This window comes from Tiliqua scincoides, chromosome 2 (genome assembly GCF_035046505.1).
Source record: "Tiliqua scincoides isolate rTilSci1 chromosome 2, rTilSci1.hap2, whole genome shotgun sequence".
In the NCBI taxonomy this organism is placed as follows: domain Eukaryota; kingdom Metazoa; phylum Chordata; class Lepidosauria; order Squamata; family Scincidae; genus Tiliqua; species Tiliqua scincoides.
This window is the reverse complement of record NC_089822.1, coordinates 19,957,092-19,978,872: the sequence shown is the minus strand read 5'-3', so window position 1 is coordinate 19,978,872 and position 21,781 is coordinate 19,957,092. Positions and strand designations below refer to the sequence as shown.

Below are 21,781 nucleotides of genomic sequence, written 5' to 3'. Positions count from 1 at the left end.
ATTATTAGTTACATGAATAACTTCTTCAAAGAAGCTCAGCGTGGCACACATGTGTTCGTTCTCTCGCTCTCTCTTTTATCCTTACAACAACCCCGTGAGGTAGTCTGAGACTGCAATCCTATACATACTTACCCAGGAGTAGGTCCCATTAAACTCAATAGGATTTTACTTCTGATCCCATTAAACTCAATGGGATTTACTTCAGTGGCATCTCTAGGAGGATGTGGGGGTTGCTGGCCACACTGGGGGGGGGGATTGACACCACTACTGACCAAAAATCTTGGTATTTTCAAATAATACTATCAGGTTATATATCATTTGATACGTACCTTCATGTAGCATGCAGTGGAACAAACCGTGTTGAAATATCTCTAGTCTATCAAAAGTTATAGCCAAAAACCCAGCAGGGTGGGGCAATGGTGCATCACCATACCTACCACCTGGGGCACTGCCCCGCCCACTGCATGGGAGGGGGTCCATCAGAGGAGTGATGTGCTGGCCTCCTGCACCAGGTGATGCAAATCCTAGTGACACCACTGGAGTAGACATGGTTTTCACTATGAGAGAAGGTGAGTGGACCTACTGAGGCTGGTGTCCTACCGACACCATTTGAGTAAGGTCCATTGACTATAATGGGACTCCCTTCTAAGTAGACTTGCGTAGCATTGGGCAGTGAGCTTCATGCAGTAGAAGGCTTGCATTTAGGTGTCTCCAATCCTAGCTCAACATTTTGTTCACTATACTACATTCACATTCCTCTGGCATTGCAACCATGCACCTGAAACATGCAGCCTGATTTCATGCGTATTGTATTTTCTCAGAAGTAAATCTTCCCTCTTTCCCTAATTCTTTCAGAATTTATGGTAGATTATTCCGAGCAAACTTTATCTCGTATTGATTAGTCTGGTAGGTTTGTGATCACACTGTATTTATCCTTGACACTTTGTTATGATGTGTGAGTGAGACAAATAAATCTACGTCTACCGCAGAATTCAGTTGGACTTCACTGGAGCCAGTGTTGCATTAAATATGAACCCATGAAAATGACCCATGGAGGGAGAGTGTTTCTGAAAGTGTAAAAAAGTTGAATCCATGAGTGGTTGGCCCACTGTGCCGTTGTTCATTCGTCCATGCACAGCCGTTTGCCAAGTGTTGACTTTATGGGTTGACATCCATGTTGGTTTGAAACACCTAATGTTCCAGCTTTGTTTCCTTAGACAAAGTGCTATTGGAGGAGGAACTGTGTTTCAGGTTTCCCCTTGAGGGGCTTCCCAGTGATACTGCATGTCAGTCAACCCTTTCAGAAGGTGAGCATAGATGAGCTGGAAGCCATGCAGTACTACTGGTACCATAGCAGAGACAACATGCTCCCATCAAGCTACTCAAAAGCAAGCTCCTCACAAAGTGCCAAGGGTTTAGGATGTCTTGAGGCAGGACATGGTGGCCATGGGTGAGACTTCAGTCAGAGCAAGTCAGGGGCAGGGAACCCCATGGCACTTGCCCTTACTTTCAGCCACCGGACCATTGGAGGAAGGCCTGCCTAAGGGCTTCCTAGTGCAGGCCATCCTGAAGGAACAGAATTCCGCCACCCCCTTCATTGACTGAACTCAATATTTGGATATACTAATTAGGCAGTGCTACGCTTGACTTCAGTTGGAACGTGATGGGGTGAACCTTCCATGCATCCTACAGAGAAGGGCACCTTGGTCTCCGGAACATTTTGACTGGGCTGAACAACCTGAAGCCAGGGACCTAGGACCCGCCCCCCCAAACACATTAAATGTGTGTTTTAACACATTAAACACATTAAATACACACATTAACACATTAAATACACACACCTAACACATTAAATACCCCCCTAACACATTAAATACATTTGATTTGCTTTTGGGGAGAAGAATATCAATGTTTCTGTGCAGTTAACTGGAAATGGAGAATCATAGTCTTGACTAATAGGGAAAAATCATTTCTTTCTCCCTCAGTCATTGGGGCTAGTCATGGCACTTCTGCTGCAGTTTCCATATTGTTAGTCATAAGTATTCGTCGTTCACTTCAGCTTTTGGCTCTTACAAAATTGTGTTTAAGCACTCTGGAAAAATTGTCAGAAAGATGCCACCCCAGAGAGACTAACATGAGGTATTTTGCTTTGGGAATCCACATCTCCTCATATTACATTCCTTACACCTACCAATAAAAGCATTCAATTAGATTCATCCAAATTTTAGAACCAATGCTTTGGGGTGCATAGATTAACTTAAACAAAACACATGCTTGTCTTAATAGCTGTTTTGGTTAGAATTTGGTAATACTTCAGAGAAATGTGTAATAATCTGAAATCAATGGAACTGCAATGTGTTTCATTTATGTAATAATAATAATAATAACAACAACAACAACAGGTATTTATATACCGCCTTTCTTGGTCTTTATTCAAGACTTGATTCAAGGCGGTTTACATAGGCAGGCTTTATTTAAATCCCTTATTAAATAGGGATTTTTACAATTGAAGGAAGGTTCTTTCTTTCAAGAACCACTACATTCAGGTGTTTCATTCCGATCTGGCTTCACATTCTGGCCTCCATCCTCCCACGCTCAGAGCAGATGGAATTGCTCAGCTTCAGCTTGTCAGCTGCTTCAAGGTTGCACAGTGCCGGTGGCCTCGAACTGGCGACCTTGTGGATGTTATCTTCAGGCAGACGGAGGCTCTACCCTCTAGACCAGACCTCCTGCCCTCTAGACCAGACCTCCTGCCCTTTTTTTATTTGTATTTTACTTATTTAGTATCTTCTTGCCAACTTTTCATACGCATGCACATTTACCTACCAACATGTATGCAAATGCTAGCTACCTAGGGTCCTAGTTTGCCTGGCCCAGAATTAAGCTAATTGGAGAATGGATTTATAACAAGAGAGGCCAGAACTCGGGGATTAGTTTTGGGGCAATTGACTGGATAGAAGAGCAAACACCACCAAAGTGCATCTAATTTGACTAACAGTAACCATGAGGCAGAGTTTTTCACAAGAATATAGATTTTATTGGAAAAACAAGGAAAGGACAAAGCCTATATGGCAGCCGTGGACCTCTTCAGCCCGGCGCCTGGGGCAAAGCTCCGTAATGGTGCCCCCAGTGGGCTGTCGCTGCCCCCTGCACAGAAACCTGCCCCCTCCCACTCACCAGAGGCTCACGGAGCCTCACGCGACCTCCTTCCACGCTGGGGAAACCTCTGTGAGTTTCCAGCACTATAAACTGTGCTTCTGGCAAACTGGAAGGACAGTTTCCGCTCCCATTGGGAGCCTCAGAGAGGCTTCTGTGGGGTCCTAGCAGCTGGCACCTGGGAAATTTTCCCAGGGAAGTCTATGGCAGGCCCGTAACTGCTATATGATTGTTTCATAGACATTTAGAGGTTGCAGGTGACTGATGCTACCAAAATGGTTCCATCTTAGACAAGCAGGTGTTATTGTGCAAAGAAGGGAGTGAAAGAGTGAGAGCTGAGCTGTGCACTCATCTGAATTTTCTCCTTGTGAGATGACCCAGGGAGAAGACAGTGAGAGGCTTAAAACAGGCACTGAGGATGGAAAGATGCTAGAAGAAAGATTGAATTATTACAGGAAGAAGATAGAGGGGAAATTTACAGTCTGCTGGGGTACCATGTTCTTCTGCAAAGAAAGGCAGGGCTGCACAGCTTTGGATCCCTGGGCAAAATGGAAGGTGCCGCCAAAAGGTGCCCCTGGACGGGCAGGGAAAGTAGCTCCTCTGGAGATGAGGGCAGCTATTAAGGCAAGAAACATCCTGGCAAGAGAAATCGCACAGATGGACAGCGTGAGAGAGTACCAAAACAGCCAGCATGGACACTTTCAGTGGGAAAGATAACACCAAATTTCTGCTTCCAGAACAGGGGTAGGTTATAGGAATTTGGTCCAAGATGACAAAGGCATTTTGGGGCAAATAATGGTATCTAGAACACCTCTTGGGTGTGTTAGGAGTTTCCTGGACTTGATTGTGCTAAGGTGTGTCCTTCCAGGAAGGCACAAATGCTTAATTACACTGAGAGGTTCCTGAATAGTCAAAACCTATGGCAGGGGCAGGCAGCTCCCATGCTTAGGTCCTTGGTGAGAGAGATCCTGGAGAAGGAGACGGAAAACACTGTCCAAGCTTAATGTGTTATTCAGGAAGACTTGTGCTTGCGAGAGAGATTATGCCAAGGTGCCCAAATTTGCCAAGGGACCCAACTAGGTGGGCCATGAGCCAATTTCAGGTGGGTTGCATAGCACCTAGCTCAGCCGCCATTGAAAATACAGAGCTGAAAATGCAGGGTACAGAACTGCTGGGTAGGATAGGCTCCAGGTGGGAGAGAGGATGGTGTTTTGCCCTGAACAGGTAGGAAGATGGGATGCTGAAAAGAGAGGAGGGCTGTGTGGTTAGAGAAGGGTTCAAGTCTGCATTCTGCTTTGACTTCTGAGCTGGAATGTTTGAGATCTGAGCTCTGCAAAATAACAGCAGGAGCGCACTGTGTAATGGGACCTTTGGCTGATCATGGCTTAGGTTTGAAGCCTAAATGGATAATGTCTCTTCTGGCCAGGACATCACTTCCAGGTTAATGACATCACCTCTGCTTGGTCCCAACTAAAAATTGAGTCATGCTAAAAATTGGGTCCTGATGCTAAAAAGTTTGAGAACCACTGCCTTAGAGGAAGGTGACCCACAATGACCCACAGGGCCTCAGCTTTCCATTCCTATCAGTGGCCCTTTATAAGCACAGCCTTGATTGAAGGGAGACATGCCTCATCTCTTCCAGGACAGTGTCCTGGCTAACTCTCAGGAATGTCAGCTAAGGAACCAAGATGGCGTTAGGAGGAACTGTGTACATTTAGAAAATGAGGACAGTGGCACCATCTTGCCCTTCCTCCAAGGAACTCCGAAGGAAGCTCACACTTGTGTAAACTTCATAGTTGAGAAGGAACTTGAATGCAGGTCTTTGTAGCCAAAATCCAACACTCACCACTTCCCTGTAGAATCAGTAGTGTTCACTGTTCGTGTCACTCTTTGCCAACATTGGTTGAAGATCTGTTCTCCATATCTGGACAAAGGATCCACTCTGCTTACAAGGATTTCAAGAAACTTCATGACAATATTTTGTGACTGTATTTTTTTAAGAGAAAGAATAAGCACACTAGGCCATTAAACTTCAGTACTTTTAGTTTTTTTGTAAGTAAAAATCATGTGAACTAAAATATTTGCACTTTTTTTCTTTCTGGGCAAGTAGCTCCAATGACTACAAGAGACACCAAGCAGCAGATTACTGAGAACAGTTCATACACAGCTAGATTGCAACAGACTACGTCCACTCCAGGTACCGTACCATTGTTTTTCCTTAGTAGCTACTTAGTAGTAACTACTTTTGATTTTCAGGAGTAAAGTGATTCTGGCTGTAGTGGTAACTTTGTCTTGCTTACAATCTCAGTATTCCCATGCTTCAGAAAAGGAGAGAGCTCAGGATTGCTGTATGCATTGCCTGCAAGTACATTAACACTCGTGTTATAAGAAGCATGGACTTTGTCATGTATTGATGGAATTTCATCTTTTTTCCAGGACAACCAAGTGCATGGACAGAGTAGTGTCACTGCCTACTTGTCTAGGAAAAAGAAACCTGTGATGCAGCAATCAGTGAATTTAAAATGGCACCTGGCAACATTCTTAAGGCTGCAATCCATAAGCATTTAGGATAGAGATGAGCACATTTGTTCCACATTCTCCTGCCTTAACAAATCTAGAAAGAATAGATGGATCATCTGAAGATGCATTTGTTGTCATACCTGACTATCATGTGCCCTCTGGTAGACAAGCCTTACAGACTTCCAAGTCTGTTTTACCTCGTTTTGGTACTACCATCAACCCTGCTCCATTCAGGGGAAACAGAGCAAGATAGATGCTAGGAAAGGAACAGAGCATGGGTGTCAGACATAAGGCCCGGGGGCCAGACATGGCCCGCAGAAGCTTTTTGTCTGGCCCTCAGGCTCTCAGCTACTGTGCAGTGCTGAGGTGTTACTGCTGAAAGGCCCACATGAAAACTGGGCTCTCCCATATCTAGAAATATGATCAAGATTTGCATATTTTCTCTTCTGTCATTTGCAGCTAATGAGTTCCTAAGTGAGAAAAAGTGCTTATTTTTTGTTATGACCTGTCTAATGACATCACTTCCTGCCTAATGACATCACTCTGGCCCTCAGCAGGCATAATGAATGCTATTCAGCCCTTGGTATGAAACAAGTGTGACACCCCTGGAATAGAGGCCTTTAGTTCAGTATTTCTCAAACTGTGAGTCAGGACCCACTAGGTGGGTCGCGAGCCAGTTTCAGGTGGGTTCCCATTCATTTCAATATATTTTTAATATATTAGACTTGATGCTACCTTGGCATATGACTGCATTTTGGAGAGATCTGTACTTTTAACAGGCTACTGTGAAGATGCTTTTGACAATGATAGTAAATGGGACTTACTCCTGGGTAAGCGTGGGTAGGATTGCAGCCTAGGATTGTTAAAAAATTTTCCTGCTTGATGTCACTTCTGGTCATGATATTACTTCCTGTGGGTCCTGACAGATACTCATTCTAAAAAGTGGGTCCTGGTGCTAAATGAGGGAGAACCACTGCTCTAGATATCACGCTCAGACTCAGTGGTGTTTCTAGTGGGATGCTGGGGGTGTGGTCCACACTGGGTGACATGCACAGGGGAGGTGACACCACTACTAGTCAAAATTTTTCAAATACTGGTATTTTCAAATCATACCATCATGTTATAATATCATTCTCTGTATAATTCCGTGCAGAATGCAATGAAATAAACCAGGTTGAAATATCTCTATTCTATCAAATGTTATAGCCAAAAAACCAGCAGGGCAGGGCGATGGTGCATCACCATGCCCTCTCTCCTGTGCGTTGCCCTGCCCACTGCTTGGGAGGAGGAACATGATGGGGTTGTCGCGCTGGCCTCCCGCATCCAGGTAACAAACCCTAGTAATGCCACTGTTCAGACTGCAATCCTGTATCTGGGAGTAAGTCCTATTCGACTCAGTGGTTCTTCTGACTAGACATCCATAGAATTGCAGTGTCAGTGACATAATTATTTGTGGGGTCTAGAGGCCTCAGGGGACATCGAGGTCCTTATCAGGCTTTTTGGCATCACTTTGGTTGTTTAGCTGTTTTGGTTACACCCCTTGCCTGAAACCTGAAGAGGTGCACTCTCCCAGGAAAAGTTCTACAAGTGAGTTCTGCTTATTGGCCCTGGGTTTTATAAGCAAGGTTCAAACAGGTTTTTTTCCTCTCCTTCAGCTTAGAGGTTTCCTATGGAAACTTCCTGTCATGATGCAAACCCTTGCTAACACGTTCTGGGGGTGGCATACCTGGAAACATCTGGTTAGCCACTGGATAAACAGGATGCTGAATTAGATGGTCTTTTATTCTGACCCAGCAGGGATCTTCTGAAGTTCTTCAACCCTATTCACAATCCAGTGGGGTGCGCTTCCCATGTGAAACTCTTGGTCAAGGTGCTTTCAAAATCCTCCTAAAGTTCAATGCAGCTTTTGCCTCCAAACATCTTATCTTTCCTACAGGAAGGGTGAAGCCTTCTAGCTGCAGTCCAAATATTATGTAAAATTCAGGTTTCAAAGAAGCAGGCTCCATGTAGGTCTAGATGACTTTTTGTAAAAAAAACTTAAAAAGCCTCTTTTTCTAATTGAGGGTGGTTCTTTTTTTTTTCTTTTTTCAACAGCTGTGTGTATATATTCCTTGTAGACTTTGGTCTCTGCTAACCAGACAAACAGGCACCATTTAAAGGGGGAGATCAGTTAGCAGGGGCAGACCGCTGCTCAAACCAGTGGGTAACCCAGTTCTATCCCTGGTGGCACCGCCGGGTGCAGTGGCGCAAAAATGGCTACTGTTGTATCCAGTGGCACCACCGGGAACGCCGGGGGACTCTTTCACCGGAGATCTTTCTTTCATCCCCTTTCCATGAGGAAAGCTCCAGGCCCACAATGGGGCTTCTCAACTCTACGCTAGCTATTTTGACGATGCAGACTTGAGAACCTCCATGTCGGGCTTTGCAGCCCAACATGAAGGATAGGAGACTCCACTGGTCCCACCACCCTTCCCGCTCCGCAGCCATGCTCCACAGACTGTTGGAAAGGCAGCTGTGATTGCAGACCACAGTATACCCAGGTGAACCTCATGGTCTGCCAGTGTGTCCCACTAACAGGATTGGGCCCAAAGCAGCTGAACTGAAATCAGTTTAATTTTGTGGATAAGTTGGGGTAATGAATAATTAGGATATGCTTCTTTGCTCTTGGCTTATTTTTTCTTTCCTGCTTAGTTTTTGTATATTGTCTATCTGTTATGTTTTATTTTTTTCTCTTTTTCGTATATTAAGAAATAAATATAATATAAAGAAAAATGAAATCACTTTTCTGAGAATGGAACCTCAAAGAACACATGGATACCACTGAAAGTAGCAATTCCTTGTCGAATTCCAAATCTCCTGTATTTAGCACCCCATTCAGCTGTATGTGCAGGACTTCTTTCAGGCATTTAAATGAATGATTGCAGATGGGAGGATGGGTAGAGCTTTCTCCCCCCCCCCACCCGTCTACGCATGGTCTGAACAGAGCTTAGAAGGAGTTACATGTGATCTTTGCACATAATCTATACATAGTGTGCTTCCCTGCCTCTACAAGTGGTAGCCAATGCATAGCATAAGGATGTTGCAACATGGGATAAGTTGAGCACCTTTTTGGAAGAAGACCTCTACATGGGCCTGCTGTTGGGGGAGGGGCTCATAGCCATTTTCTTTGTAGTATGGGGGTTGGGTTCCCAGACTCTTCATATTTTTGTTTTATTTTTTCCAAGAACATGTTTGAAACAAATTAATATTCTATAGTGCAGTGGCTCAAACTTTTGAGCCCCAGGACCCACTTTTAAAATGACACTCTATCAGGACCCACCTAGCTTTACAGGACTTAAAAGAGGTGTTCTAGAAAGAAATAATATTTTATTTCTATATTTGCAAGTAATATTTATTTCCATAAAAACTCAGTCCATTTCTCATAATGAATATCCTCAAGGCTTGAGAGGCTTGGGCCCAAATCCTAACCAACTTTCCAGCACTGACATAGCTGTGCTAGTGGGGCATGAGCTGTATCCTGCAGTTGGGGGGCAGTCACGGAGGCGTCCTCAATTTAAGGGGATGTTTGTTCCCTTACCTCGCCACTACGTTACCCTTAACTCATTGCTGGGAAGTTGGTTAGGACTGAGCCCTTAGTTATGTGACCCAAACTTCACCACCTGCCTCCACTACCTGTTAATGGAAAAACACACACACCAGAAGCATTCAAGTGCTTATCTCCCTATATTTACACAAGCTTGCAAACTGCAGGAGGTCAGGTTTTTGCAGGGGAGTTGACAGCTATCAACTTTTTGGATAGCCTCAGGGCTTGAGGCAATCAGTTATCTGATCTTGCCATCACCATGTTTTCATTGGAGGCTCCACAGGACTCACCAGAAATTGGTTCTCGAAGCATCAAGTGGGTCCCGATCCACAGTTTGAGAAATGCTGCTGTAGGACATTATTTATAATTGTAAAATCCAATCTCAACTTTTCTTTCTGACAGAGTCGTCCATCACTACACAGACAGAGAATTCAACACCTAACGTCACGTTAACAAAGCATCAGATAAACATAACTGGTATGTTTTTCACCCACACCGTGAACAGGGGTTGGCTGCATGTGATCTCATGAGGATCTGAGTGGGCTTCCATCCAAAAAGAAACCTATTTGCTTCTTTAACTTTTTATGGCATAAATTTCTAGTGGTCAGAGTTATGCAGGCAACTTTCAAAATACCAATTAATGTTTGTTCAAAGAGTTCAAAGCCTGGGAACAAATTGAGGGGAAAATTGCTGAGGCTGATATGATTTTTGGTGAGTTTCTGTTTCTTTGTTAGAACTGGTACTTTTGATATGAGATAATATTTGTCCAGTAGCTGTTCAAATTATATCCAAATCCTGAACACAAAGCACCACTTAGTGCTGTTTAGGGACAGGTGAGCAGTTTCTAAGATTACCCACAAAACCTCACCTTCATGCAAGCCATTAGTTTAACAAACATACAAACCACCAGACATTTTCTGTCTTCCCCAATCTGTCCCTTGGGGAATCTCTACTAAACCAGTTTGCCCAGTTTCCCCCCTTCTCTCAGAACAGACACAAAAAGAGTTTCACTCTAATGTTGTCCTTTTGATACTTAGAAAGATATTTCTAAAGACAGTGAGAAAGATACTTCTAAGATAAAAACAATGAATTAGGTAAGGAGAAAGACTAGCTTACCTGCTCAATAAGTGTGGGTTATCTGACATTTTTATGGCTCAGTCCTAAGGGCTGTTTGTGCTGCTGGAATTAGCATTGAAGTTGTCCCATCTCCTACTAGATTTGGTGCTATAGCTCAGTGCTGCCTTTGTATGCTGAAGAGTTGAGGCTCAGGGCACAATCCTAACCAACTTTCTAGCACCAAGGTAAGGGCAATGTAACTCAGAAAAAAGGGAACAAACATTCCCTTACCTTGAGGAGGCCTCCGTGACTGCCACCCAACTGCATGATGCAGCACAAGCCCCCAATGGCTTGTGCCCCAATGGCCAGATGCAAGGGAGGGCACCAGGATGAGGTCTCTTGTTATCTGGTGTGCTCCCTGGGGCATTTGGTGGGCCTCTGTGAGATACAGGAAGCTGGACTAGATGGGCCTATGGCCTGATCCAGTGGGGCTGTTCTTATGTTCTTATGGCACACCTATGCCAGCACTGGAAAGTTGGTTAGGATTTGTGCCTCAGTCCTTTGCACCTCCAGAGAAGGAGCATGCAGGGCATGGGTATATATGGATCAAGGTGGTCTGACCTATTAATGTTTAATAGAGAGATTGCAAGCCAGAGAATCCTCAGGGAAACCATGTGGGCATTGTGCTGAGTGGACACCATGCATTTCATCAGATACGTGCTCTTGAATTCATTCAAGGCGCATTCCATTGATGGGCAATGCCAGTTTTTTTAAAAAAATGTGCAGATTAGATGTGTCTAGTCCAACTGAAGACCATTTATTTCCAGTGTAGTCATGCTGTATCCAAAGGCTTGAAACTGTTGAGCTATGATCACCTAATACTAATATGCTTCATGTTTACCCTTTATAAGCCCTGTATAAACAGGGGCTTATACATAAGAATCATATTGTTATGTTACATTACACCAGTGGCAGGGCCTAGGAGAGGGGGGGTACAGGGGGTAATTTGTACCCAGGCCCAGTGTCAAAAAGGGGGCCCAGGAGCAAAAGGAAAGGGCCCAGAAATTTCCTGGGATCTGACATTTTCCTGTCTACTCAGACTTCTTGCCCTCATGGGATGCTGGGGACACTATCATTTCAGTGCAATGTCATAGGTTCTCTTCCTGTACATGGGGCTAAATGATTGTGTGGCATAGAAAAGGTTGTGGTAGCCCACTACCTCAGCCCTCACTACCTGCCCAGTACCATCTACCGCATGATTACCATCTACTGCATGGGAAGGATAGAGTGGAGAGAGAGATGCTCCTTACACTCTCACACAACACCAGAACCAGGGGACATCCACTAAAATTGAGTGTTGGGAGAGTTGGGACAGACAAAAGAAAATATTTCTTTACTCAGTGTGTGGTAGGTCTGTGGAACTCATTGCCACAGGGCATGGTGATGGCATGTGGCCAAGATGCCTTTAAAAGGGAATTGGACAAGTTTCTGGAGGAAAAATCCATTATGGGGTACAAGCCATGATGTGCATGTGAAACCTCCTGATTTTAGAAATGGGCTATGTCAGAATGCCAGATGCAAGGGTGGCACCAGGATGCAGGTCTCTTGTTATCTGGTGTATTCCCTGTGGCATTTGGTGAGCTGCTGTGAGATACAGGAAGCTGGACTAGATGGCCTGATCCAGCGAGGCTGTTCTTATTAATGCAATGCTGTCCTAGGTCCTTCCTGTTTCAGATAAAGTGGAGGATCTAGACTTGTTATGTTGTTATATCAGGGATGGCAAAACGGCAGCTGCCCTGTTTTGTTTTTAGGCCCCTGCCCTTCCTTTTTAATGTGGGCAGCAAGCCCTTCCTAACACAAGAGACACCCTTTGCTGTGCAAAATGAGAGGATGCCCCAGAACACTGTATGAACACCTGCCAAAGTTTAAAGCTACTTTTGACCTGGTTGCACAAGATATTCTCCTCTGGTTCCAATCTGGCAGGCATGCCTCTTCATGTGGAAGAAGCAGAGTATAAAATTACTTGCTTGAATTCCTGCATACTAAAAATAACTTCAGGATGTTTTCTTTCTCTTACCTGCACATTAACCAGTGGCACAATAATAGGGCATGTTTTACAATGGGTGACATGAAAAAAAAAAAAAATGAATGTACTTATTATTTGGTACATTGATTCCTGTTTCCTTCTGCAACTGTTGAACTGGAGAAAATGCAGTATCATTTTGATTTTAGCAACTGCAGTCTTTGAATCAGTGCCCCCTATAGTACTAACGCAAGGATTTCAGTTCCAAGTAGTGTTACTGATTGTGCACACAGGAGAATTCTATTGTATATGTAGAGAGTGAGTGCAGTGGCAAATGGCACAGCTCAATGTAGCATGTAAGACAGACATAAGCAGAGGTAACAGTGCAACAACAAAGAACTTTTATTGCATGGAGAAGAATGAACTAGTGGGGAGAGGGAATCAAAAAGAAATGCAATGTATATTCATGTTCCCTCAGAAGACCAAGCCGCAAGTGTAAGTGGTTCTTAGACAAAGATAAGAGGAGGAAATCCTTTCAAGGGAAAGGGATGGTGCAAGCAAGGACAGTGAACTTGGGCATAGGGAAATCAGGAGGGTTACCCAGGGGAAACTGGGGTTTTTGAAGTAGTTTGTAGGGAGGAGAGGTGAGTTCAGAGCGAAAGAAGCAAGAGAGATTCCAAGGTTTGGGCTATGGAGAAAGCCCAACTTGAGTTGCAGTTCTTTGTAGCCTGTTCTCTGTAGAACAAAGGGCTACCAGAGAGCCTTTCAGTGGACCATGAGATCACCTAGAGCCCTGTTTCTCAACCAGTGGTATTCATACCACTGGTAGTACTTGAGCTGGTGTCTGGTGGTACTTGTGGGACCCCCAGACCCCCACCACCTGGCAGCAAGACCAACAATGCAATGTGACAAGCAGCAGTAGGAGGCTTGGCCTGGCCAGTAGAGCTCCAGTGTGTACTTTTCACCCACTCAAAAAAGCCCTTCCATCTGCCTATGTTTCTTGCCAATGTTTGCCAGTGTTGGTCATACTGTGCCTGGCCTCCCAACCTGGAAGTAACTGTAACGAAGTAACCATTGCCAGTTATTTCCAGTGGTACTTCCAATAGGTGGACTATGCAAAGTGGTACAGTTGGGGAGAGATGTTGATAAATAGTGACCTAGGCTCTCCAGGATAAATCCACATCCTGTACTCACACCAAAGGGGAAAAAGACAAAGGTACTAAACATGCGTTGTACCGTTGGCTGCACATGAGACAGGATTTGATTGCATGTGCAATTTGACTGCGCATGAGACAGAAAAATCTAGAGGGGGCTTTGTGGATCAGTGACCAGGCTTGCCAAAGACTAAGGTAACCATTTTTTTCTGAATTGAGTTCGAAGCATTGTAGGAATCACAAGACTGAGTGGTCAAGACCAAGTAATATCCTGATGGCAAATGTGAGGTGCAAAGGTGGAAAGGACTGAAGCAAATTAATAATGTGAAGCCAATTGCTGAAGAAAGGATGTTTGAATCATAATTATATCTTTTCAAATTACTTAAAAGTAATAATCAGATGACTGCCTTTTTAATGTTTTCCAGCAGGAGATTCTAAAGCAGAGGAAAATATCATCGTAGAGAAACCAACTGATCTTGATTTGAAGTGTAGCTTGCCTCTTAATCTCTCCTTGAAAATTGAAATAATTGATGTTGTCTGGGAGTTGAATAACAGAACCATCCGAGAGCACAACATTACCAGGAGTGAGATCAAAAGCAGCTGGTGCACTTGGCACATGTGAGTACCTTTTATGACTTGCCGGTTATATTTTAAAGGAGATACATGTGAAATATGAGAGGAAGTGTCGTACACATGTTCATCTATTTGTTTGCTTTCTCATCATTGGTTGTTTCATCCAGGAGATGATGAATCTCGGCAAACTGTGAGGCAAAGTGAAATGAGAATAAAACTATGAGCAGCATATTTGCCCAATCCTATCCCCAGTCAGCAGATAGCATGCTCAAATATCAGCGCTGGCTCTGTTGCAAGCTATGGGTCTGCCAGGGACCATGATGCAATGGAGACATAAGTGAAATATTACTTATCTATTCTGCTATGTCATGGTCCCCAGTGAGTCTGGATCTGTGCCAGCTCTGAGTGGACCCATGAGGGTGTGTTGAGGCGAGGTTGGTTGGCAACCTTCGGTCTCGAAGATTATGGTATAAGCCTACAGCATCTGGTTTTCCCAGGCGGTCTCCCATCCTAGTACTAACCAGGCCTGACCCTGCTTAGCTTCCTTTGACCACACTTCAGTATCAGTGGCATAGCAAGAGGTGATACAAAGCACTAAGTTTTGCAGGGAGCCTCACCGCAGTGTGCAAACAGCTCCTCCTCCTCCACTTTGGAGCCATTCTGGGTTGGGGGAGCAAAATGGAGACATTCGCCCACTGCCCGGAATGTCTCCCCTCCCCCTATCTGGAATGGCACTGAAGGGGAGGGGCCGCTTGCATACTATGGTGAGCCTCCCTGCCAGACTTAGTGCTTTGCACCCCCTCTAGCTACACCACTGTTCAGTATGTCATTGTCTACAAACGAGGAATATTGCTATTTTATTAACTTTCACATGCTACTAGTAGAATAATTTTTTGCTTTTATGTTGATAGTTTAATCTTTTTTAATATCATCATTAAAGAATCAGCATTACTAGTCTGTATTGATTAAATTTCACTGTTCTTTTAAGGGCACAAGTCAGAAACAAAGACGAACTGGGAAGTTATACTTGTTCTTTTAAAAGTGGAAACGTATTACAAGGTTATGGTGCATTTCATGTGAAGGGTAAGGTCTCAGATTTTTGTTTACATTACAATCTTACTTATTTATAGTAAAATCCAGTGACTAAGATTTTGTAAATATTTGGCTCTCAGTGTGAATGGACATCTTTGTTTTATTTATATAGTCTTATCGATATAACCTGGGTAAATCTGGAAGCGCTCATGGCTAATCTTCCTTGTTCTTCTCTCTCCCAACTGTTAAGGAAGATTAGAGTGAACGTAGTGAAAGGAAAGAACCCAGTAGCACTTTGCTGTGACTCTCTTTTTTGGGACAAGCACTCCAGTGTCCTCTAGATTTTATTGCCAGTAGAGGAGAAAGCAGCCAAGGTTCTCAACAAGACAGAATTGGGCTAACTCTTTGGCACTCTCAATTCAAATTTTGGGACACTTGCTGTGTATTTATTTTTTTGGCCACCGTTTCCCTCTTTCTGTTGCTGTTACAGAATCAGGAGGATTATTCCCAGTTGTTAATGGTTTGAACTGTAGCTACTGCTCTTACATTGCTGCTAATTTTATATGTCAATCCAGCTAGAAATGATTTCTAATTAGATGCAAACATTAGAAATCATAATGTTTAATTACATGTGCAATGAAGAAATGATTATGAGAATGGGCTAAATGATGCACTTAAAACTAAATAGCTGAATTCAACGCAGTATATGTATAAAGATATTATATACAGTATATAATGACATATGTCATTTAATGAGTGTTCTCTCTTTGTGGGTGTTGTTTTTTTTTAGTGCCTGAAATAGAAGGACACTCAAAGCAAACAATCAGTTATGTAGGTGACATCGTGGCCCTTACATGTAAAACGGGCAATTATACTCCCCTTTATTGGGCCTGGTATACAAAAAATGGAAGTGAAGAGGTAAAGTTCTCTTTTATTGTTAAGGTGATTTCATGTTTGCAAAACCATCTACAAGCAGTAATTTTCTGGTATTGACCTAATGCAAACCATCTTCTAAACTGTTCCTCTTATTCCTGCATCTTGATATATACCTGCAGTAATAAAACCAAGGAGAGTGCACAATGTGAATCTGTAATCACAATGCCTCATTTTTCAAATTGTGCTCTGAGGACATCTGGATTTCCTCAGAAGCTTATCAGAAGTTTCTCGCTGAGATATTCAGTAATGGCACACAAGTTTTCCTGAAAGACCGTCTGGCCATCGCTAGTGATCTTTCCCTGGTGGTAGCCAGAGGCTAGTGTTCGGCTGTGTCTTCTGAGGCCCAGGTGGTGTCTCCAGTGAACTATCAGTGGCATAGCTGGGGGGGGGCAAAACAGTAAATATTTTTGCGCCATGTAAGCAGGTGCTGAAATGCGCCATGTAAGCAGCCCCTCCCACTTGCTGTTGGACCCATTCCGGGCAGCAATGGCAACACATAGTAGGCGCCGTTTGGTTGGCGAGCACCTGTGCATTGCCATCACTTCCTGGAATGGCTCTGACAGCAAGTGAGAGGGGCTGCTTACACAGCATGTTGCAGCACCTGTAGTACTTGCCATTCCCCTCCAGCTATGCTACTGCCGAGTCTGGGCCTTAGAATATGCCCGCAGATTCTGTTCCGCTGTCTTCTCTCATAATTTTTGCCCCATTCTCTGAATGAAAGGAGACGGGATCATGACACCCTTTCCCTGTTAATAGCGCATTTGGCATTTGTGATTACAGGGAGGCATAGTTGCATTCATCATGTCAACAGGAGCTCATGCCGCATCCTAGTGTGGGAGGGGAGTAGTTGCAGAGGTCTCTTCAGTGTAAGATAACTTTTGTTTTCTTGCCTTAGGGAAAGCTTCTGCTTTCTCTGTGGGGCTCCTTGGTCCTATATCAGCTATTTTGCTGGCACAGGAGTGTAACAGCAGTGGAGAGGGAGAGGCGTACATGTGAAGTCTATCAAGGCCATAAAACAAAGGTGCTTTGTAAACCTGAGTTATTACCTCTTTTTAGACAGCAACAGATTATCAATGTCTAATGGCAGACAAATTCATTATATAGATTGTACATCGCCCTAAGATGGTTTAAAAACTTGTTTTTGCACCAGGTTGCTATTAATGGGACTCTGATGCCAGAGAAGTACACAGTCAGCCAGAAATACGCGAATGACACGAAACTGTTGGTCCACAATCTCTCTGAGAAGGACGATGGCGATTACTGGTGCAAAGTGGTCTTTGAACTTGGCGAAAGCCACAGAAGTGGCTCTCTGAGAGTACTCACCTACATGGCACCACTCAAGCCATTCCTGGCGATTGTTGCTGAAGTTCTTATTTTTGTCACTCTCATTTTCGTCTACGAAATGTACTCCAAAAAGAAAGGCGCTCCGGCTGGTAAGATGTAGAAGAAGCTCAGTTGTGGCATCTTGCTTTTGGCAGTGGGCGGTACTGGGGGCAGGTGGGTGGGGAACTGGATGTGGGGCTGGGATCCGGCTATTAACCCCCATTCCCGAGCAGTGCGGAGCAGCCTCAAGCTTTCCACTCTCCTCGGACTTATGCCACCTCCTGAGGTGGCACAAGTCTGAGGGGACCCATAGGGGCTGCAGTGGTTTACCCGAGGCTAAGGGGAAGAGTGTCCTCTTACCTTCAGCTGAGCCACTTTGCAGCCCTATCTCGTGCTGGATACAGTGCAAGCCTCGTGGTTTTCCTGTTCCAGTGCAAGACAGGATTGCGTCCTTAAACTATTTTCTGCTATTTACCTTAACTTATTTCTAACTTATAAAAATCTCCATGGTTAGGATTTATATTAAATCATTATTTACTCTAGCCTTAAGTACTTTTTCTTTTGTAGACACAAAACGCAGGCAGTCACCTTGGTCCATTATAAAATATATAAAAAATACAAAAATTCTCAAAAACATTTTGAGAATGTCTCAAAAATACATTCTCAGTCCGGGGTCTTGCAGACAGGCAGGCTTGAAGCCCCACGGCTATTCCCATCAGTTAACTGCTTTGGCAGACCCTTTCTTGAAGAGTTCAGGAGAAGATAGTCAGATAACAGATAAGAAGTCTTTTTCTTATCTAGAAACCTAACAGTGTTTTCTGACGTCTAGCATAATTACATTTTAGGTTAAAGATATAGTGAAAGATTCTTCAATTCTTTTAACTAACTGAAAGGATAGACTTAAGGGAGTGCTTCTGTTTCATATTGTCTTTACCCAAATGTACCTTTAATTAGTGCATGCTCTTAGGAAAATCTTTTGGTTAATACAATAGTCTGCAAAAATGGCTAGACTAATCTCACTGTACCAGACAGTATCCACAGCTAAACTGTTTGGTATGGACAATATACCTCATGTAGTTGACAGAAACTCCAAATTTAGCATTCTTTTTCTGAATGAAAAATGTTTTCTGAAACATTACATGAAATGTTTCTCTCTTGAGGCTGGAAATTGGGTTTGATTTGGCTGCCTGTCTCTTCCCTATTCATAACTTTGAAGCCCTTTGTAAGGTGTATACAGCTGAAATAAAGAAAGATGTAAGGGTCTTCAGTTAGCAATGCTGAAACTAATGTTAGGTGCCAACATGATTGGTACAGAACCAACACATACAAACTTGGGTAGCACTGATAAACATACTAAACATTCTTGGGTAGTATTGCCTAATAATTGGAAGATTGTTTCCCAATAATAGTAATAGTAATAGTAATAGTAATAGTAATAGTAATAGTAAACTTTATTTGTATCCCACCATTCTCCCTGAAAGGGACCCTGAAAGGGACCCATAAACAATTCAATCATTAGGTGGTAGGATGTCATCTCCCCTTCCCTCTAGTTCTAAGATTTGTCTTTGGGATGCTAAATTTGGTGATTGCTGAAGCAGACAAGAATTTAGCAGATATTAGGTGGGCAGCCCAATCCTATGTAATTCCCTGCACGATGGCACCAAGAAGGCTTTTGCTGAATCCCATGGGGAAGTTTTAAAATGTTGAGGTCTCTTCAGGACAAAGAAACATTTGTTCCCTTGCCCTGGGGTATGCTGCAGCAACTGCCATATGTCAACTCAGACCTGCACCAGTACTGGTGCAAGTCCACGTTGACCTGTGAAGGCTGATCTGAGAAGGGCACTGCTTCTGAAGCCACCTCTTTACTGGGCTCGAACCTCCTCCCCATCACTGCCCAGTTCTGCCCACCCCTATCCTGCCCCATCCCACCTTCCCCGCTGGCCTACATTAGTTGGCAGATCTTTGGCCTTCAACTTGTGCATGGGAGGCCACTATGGTTGCCTACTAGTTGCCTGGCAGAGTGCACCATCAGCAGCTGCTGTATGACTGCCATAAAACAGTCACCACCTGCGCAACATGCGTTGTGCTGGCTGCCGGTCTGCATAGACTTTGAGCCCGATCCTGTGGTCTGTGCTGCACCTCCACAGAGAGGACCACAGTTGCAAACGTGCTGCAAGGCACGTTTGCGGGGCTTACTGCCGGACTCCCGCCAGCACTGAGCCAGAGCATGGCGGGGGCCCGGGTTCCGCAGCCCAGCGGTCTCCGTGACCGCCTGGCTGCGGAACAGGAGATGGGGGCATGATCGGGTGCGTGGGGGAGGCGTTCCGGGGACGGGGGAGGCGTGGCCAGGGGCGTGGGGGAGGTGTGTCGGGGAGCGGGGGAGAGGCAGGTTCGTGGTGCCCAGCTTCACAGGATCCAGGGTGCTTGGGCAAGGCTGCTTACCCTACACGAGCGCCTTCACTTTAGCAGTGACCAAACAGTTGCCGCTAAAGTGAGTAGTCCCATTGCAGGACTGTTTCCCTTACTCAGGGGAAGGGGACGAGCGTCCCCTTCTCCTGAGGAACCTTCCACAGTAGCGCAGGAGGCACTGGATCCGGAGGGAGCCCTCCGTGGAGCAGCCGGTCCCGCAGCTCAGGATTGGGCTGTTTGGTGATAACTGTAGTTAATTTTCCTTTGGAAGCATGGTGAACTAAACCGACTAGCCTGTTGATTTAACTGAATATTGCTATTCTTGGGATCATATCAGTGGAATTACTGGCACGATATATTAAACTAAAACAAAATTAGTCACAGTATTTCTTTTGTCTTACAGAAGTTGAAAAAGAATTTGAACAAACAGAGCAACTGTAAGTATTCTATATCATTATATGTTTAAGAAAATGGTGAATACAGCTCAGTTCAGATCCAAATCTAAAAAGCCAGACAAAACACTTACCGTGATCCTTGCATGCTGCCTTGAAGCGCAGAAGTGCAGGACTTCTGGTTTCATTTTTAGGGATAACGCAAAGTCACACTGTTCTTGTATATGAAACTTGAAGTCCTGTGCTTTCAGATTTCAAGGCAGTGCACACAGAACATGCCAAGTAATGGAACTATCGGCTTGTGCTTGAGTGAGCATGAAGCAGATCATTTTTGGATTGCTTGGCGGCTTGCAGGGGGTGGTAGCAGACTTGGGGTCAAATCCACCCCACCCCCCACCCCCCGCTACTAATGAAGCCCAGTTCTAGTGGCTGAATGGACCGGCCAGCTCTGATCACATGGAAAGCCACCTAGCTCTTGTTGTTGTTTAGAGTTGTTCAGAACTCTAAAGGTTCCTTTGCGCTGAGTGTCCTGTACACAGGAGAGACAGAGGTGGTTGAAACACAAGGTTTTCTTCACGTTTCCCTGCATTTGAGAACCAAAGGAAAGGAAGGGACCTCAACCACTAACTAATATGGTAGGAGTATCATATGTTTTAGAAATAAATGTGTACTGTCAGCAGAAGCTACTTCTTTCCAGCTCATTATTGCCCAGGCTCTTTGAACTCTTTTATTATCTCATGTCCCTAATTTTTCCTGGTTATTCTGGGAGATTATACACCAAGAACAGCAATTGATGATGGATGTATACCTTATTTTAAGAATTACTGACAATAATTATTCACTTCCTCCATACAGGAAATCGGAAGATAGCAATGGGGTGGAAAATAATACTACTAGACACAGAAAAGTTTAAGTTCTTTATAGAAGGGTGGTAAGTTCAAAGTCAATTTGAGAAACTCCAGGATTTAAACTAATAAATGGAAAAGGCATATTGCACTGCTTCAGAATGCCTGCTTTCATTTCTGTTTCAAAGCATCAAAACGGCCCATTGAAATGAACAGAAAATGTTGCTTACATGTGTGTTTTACATTATCCATTGATGGTATATGATTGTAAAAATTGTTTTTTTGAAGTCTTGGAATCGGGAAAATGTTCTGAGAGTATTCAGACAATTTACTGAAGCCATGACTGCTTTGAAGGCTTTGTTCCTGAACATCACCAGCTCATCTCGGCTTCCCAATGGATATGACAGAACTTCCTTTCTTCTCCTTATTCCACTGCTTTGCAGATATAAAATGGGAAGGGTTGGGGCAGAGACAGGAACATAACAAACAGCCCAAACCTACTGGGCTTTAACACTGGCAGACCGAGTGTTCCGTCAGTGTTAACTGCCTTACAGCGTTCCCAAAAAGCACTCCAACAGTATGTGACGGCTCCATCAGTACCTGCTGACAAAGGTAGGTCAGCTGGGAAGGCAGGAGGGCAAGGGCTAGGGGTGGATCTGGCAGCAGTGCTGCACACCAGATCCTATCCCCACTTTTTCAAACCTCCCTGCCCCTTACTGCTCCTTGAACTTGCACCAGCTAAATTGTTGGCTCAGGTCTGAGGAGACCCTTTGTGGAAC

At 44.2% G+C, this 21,781-nt stretch overlaps 1 protein-coding gene across 1 annotated transcript; it reads left to right on the top strand.

The window, feature by feature from the left end:
• Positions 1–547: 547 nt before the first annotated feature.
• Positions 548–21,070, top strand: EMB (embigin). Its single transcript, XM_066618297.1, has 8 exons — positions 548–569; positions 9,662–9,736; positions 13,918–14,110; positions 15,054–15,148; positions 15,888–16,015; positions 17,184–17,466; positions 20,169–20,202; positions 21,013–21,070. Exons 1-8 carry the CDS (start codon positions 548–550, stop codon positions 21,068–21,070), a joined length of 888 nt encoding a protein of 295 aa, XP_066474394.1.
• The last annotated feature ends 711 nt before the right edge of the window (positions 21,071–21,781 follow it).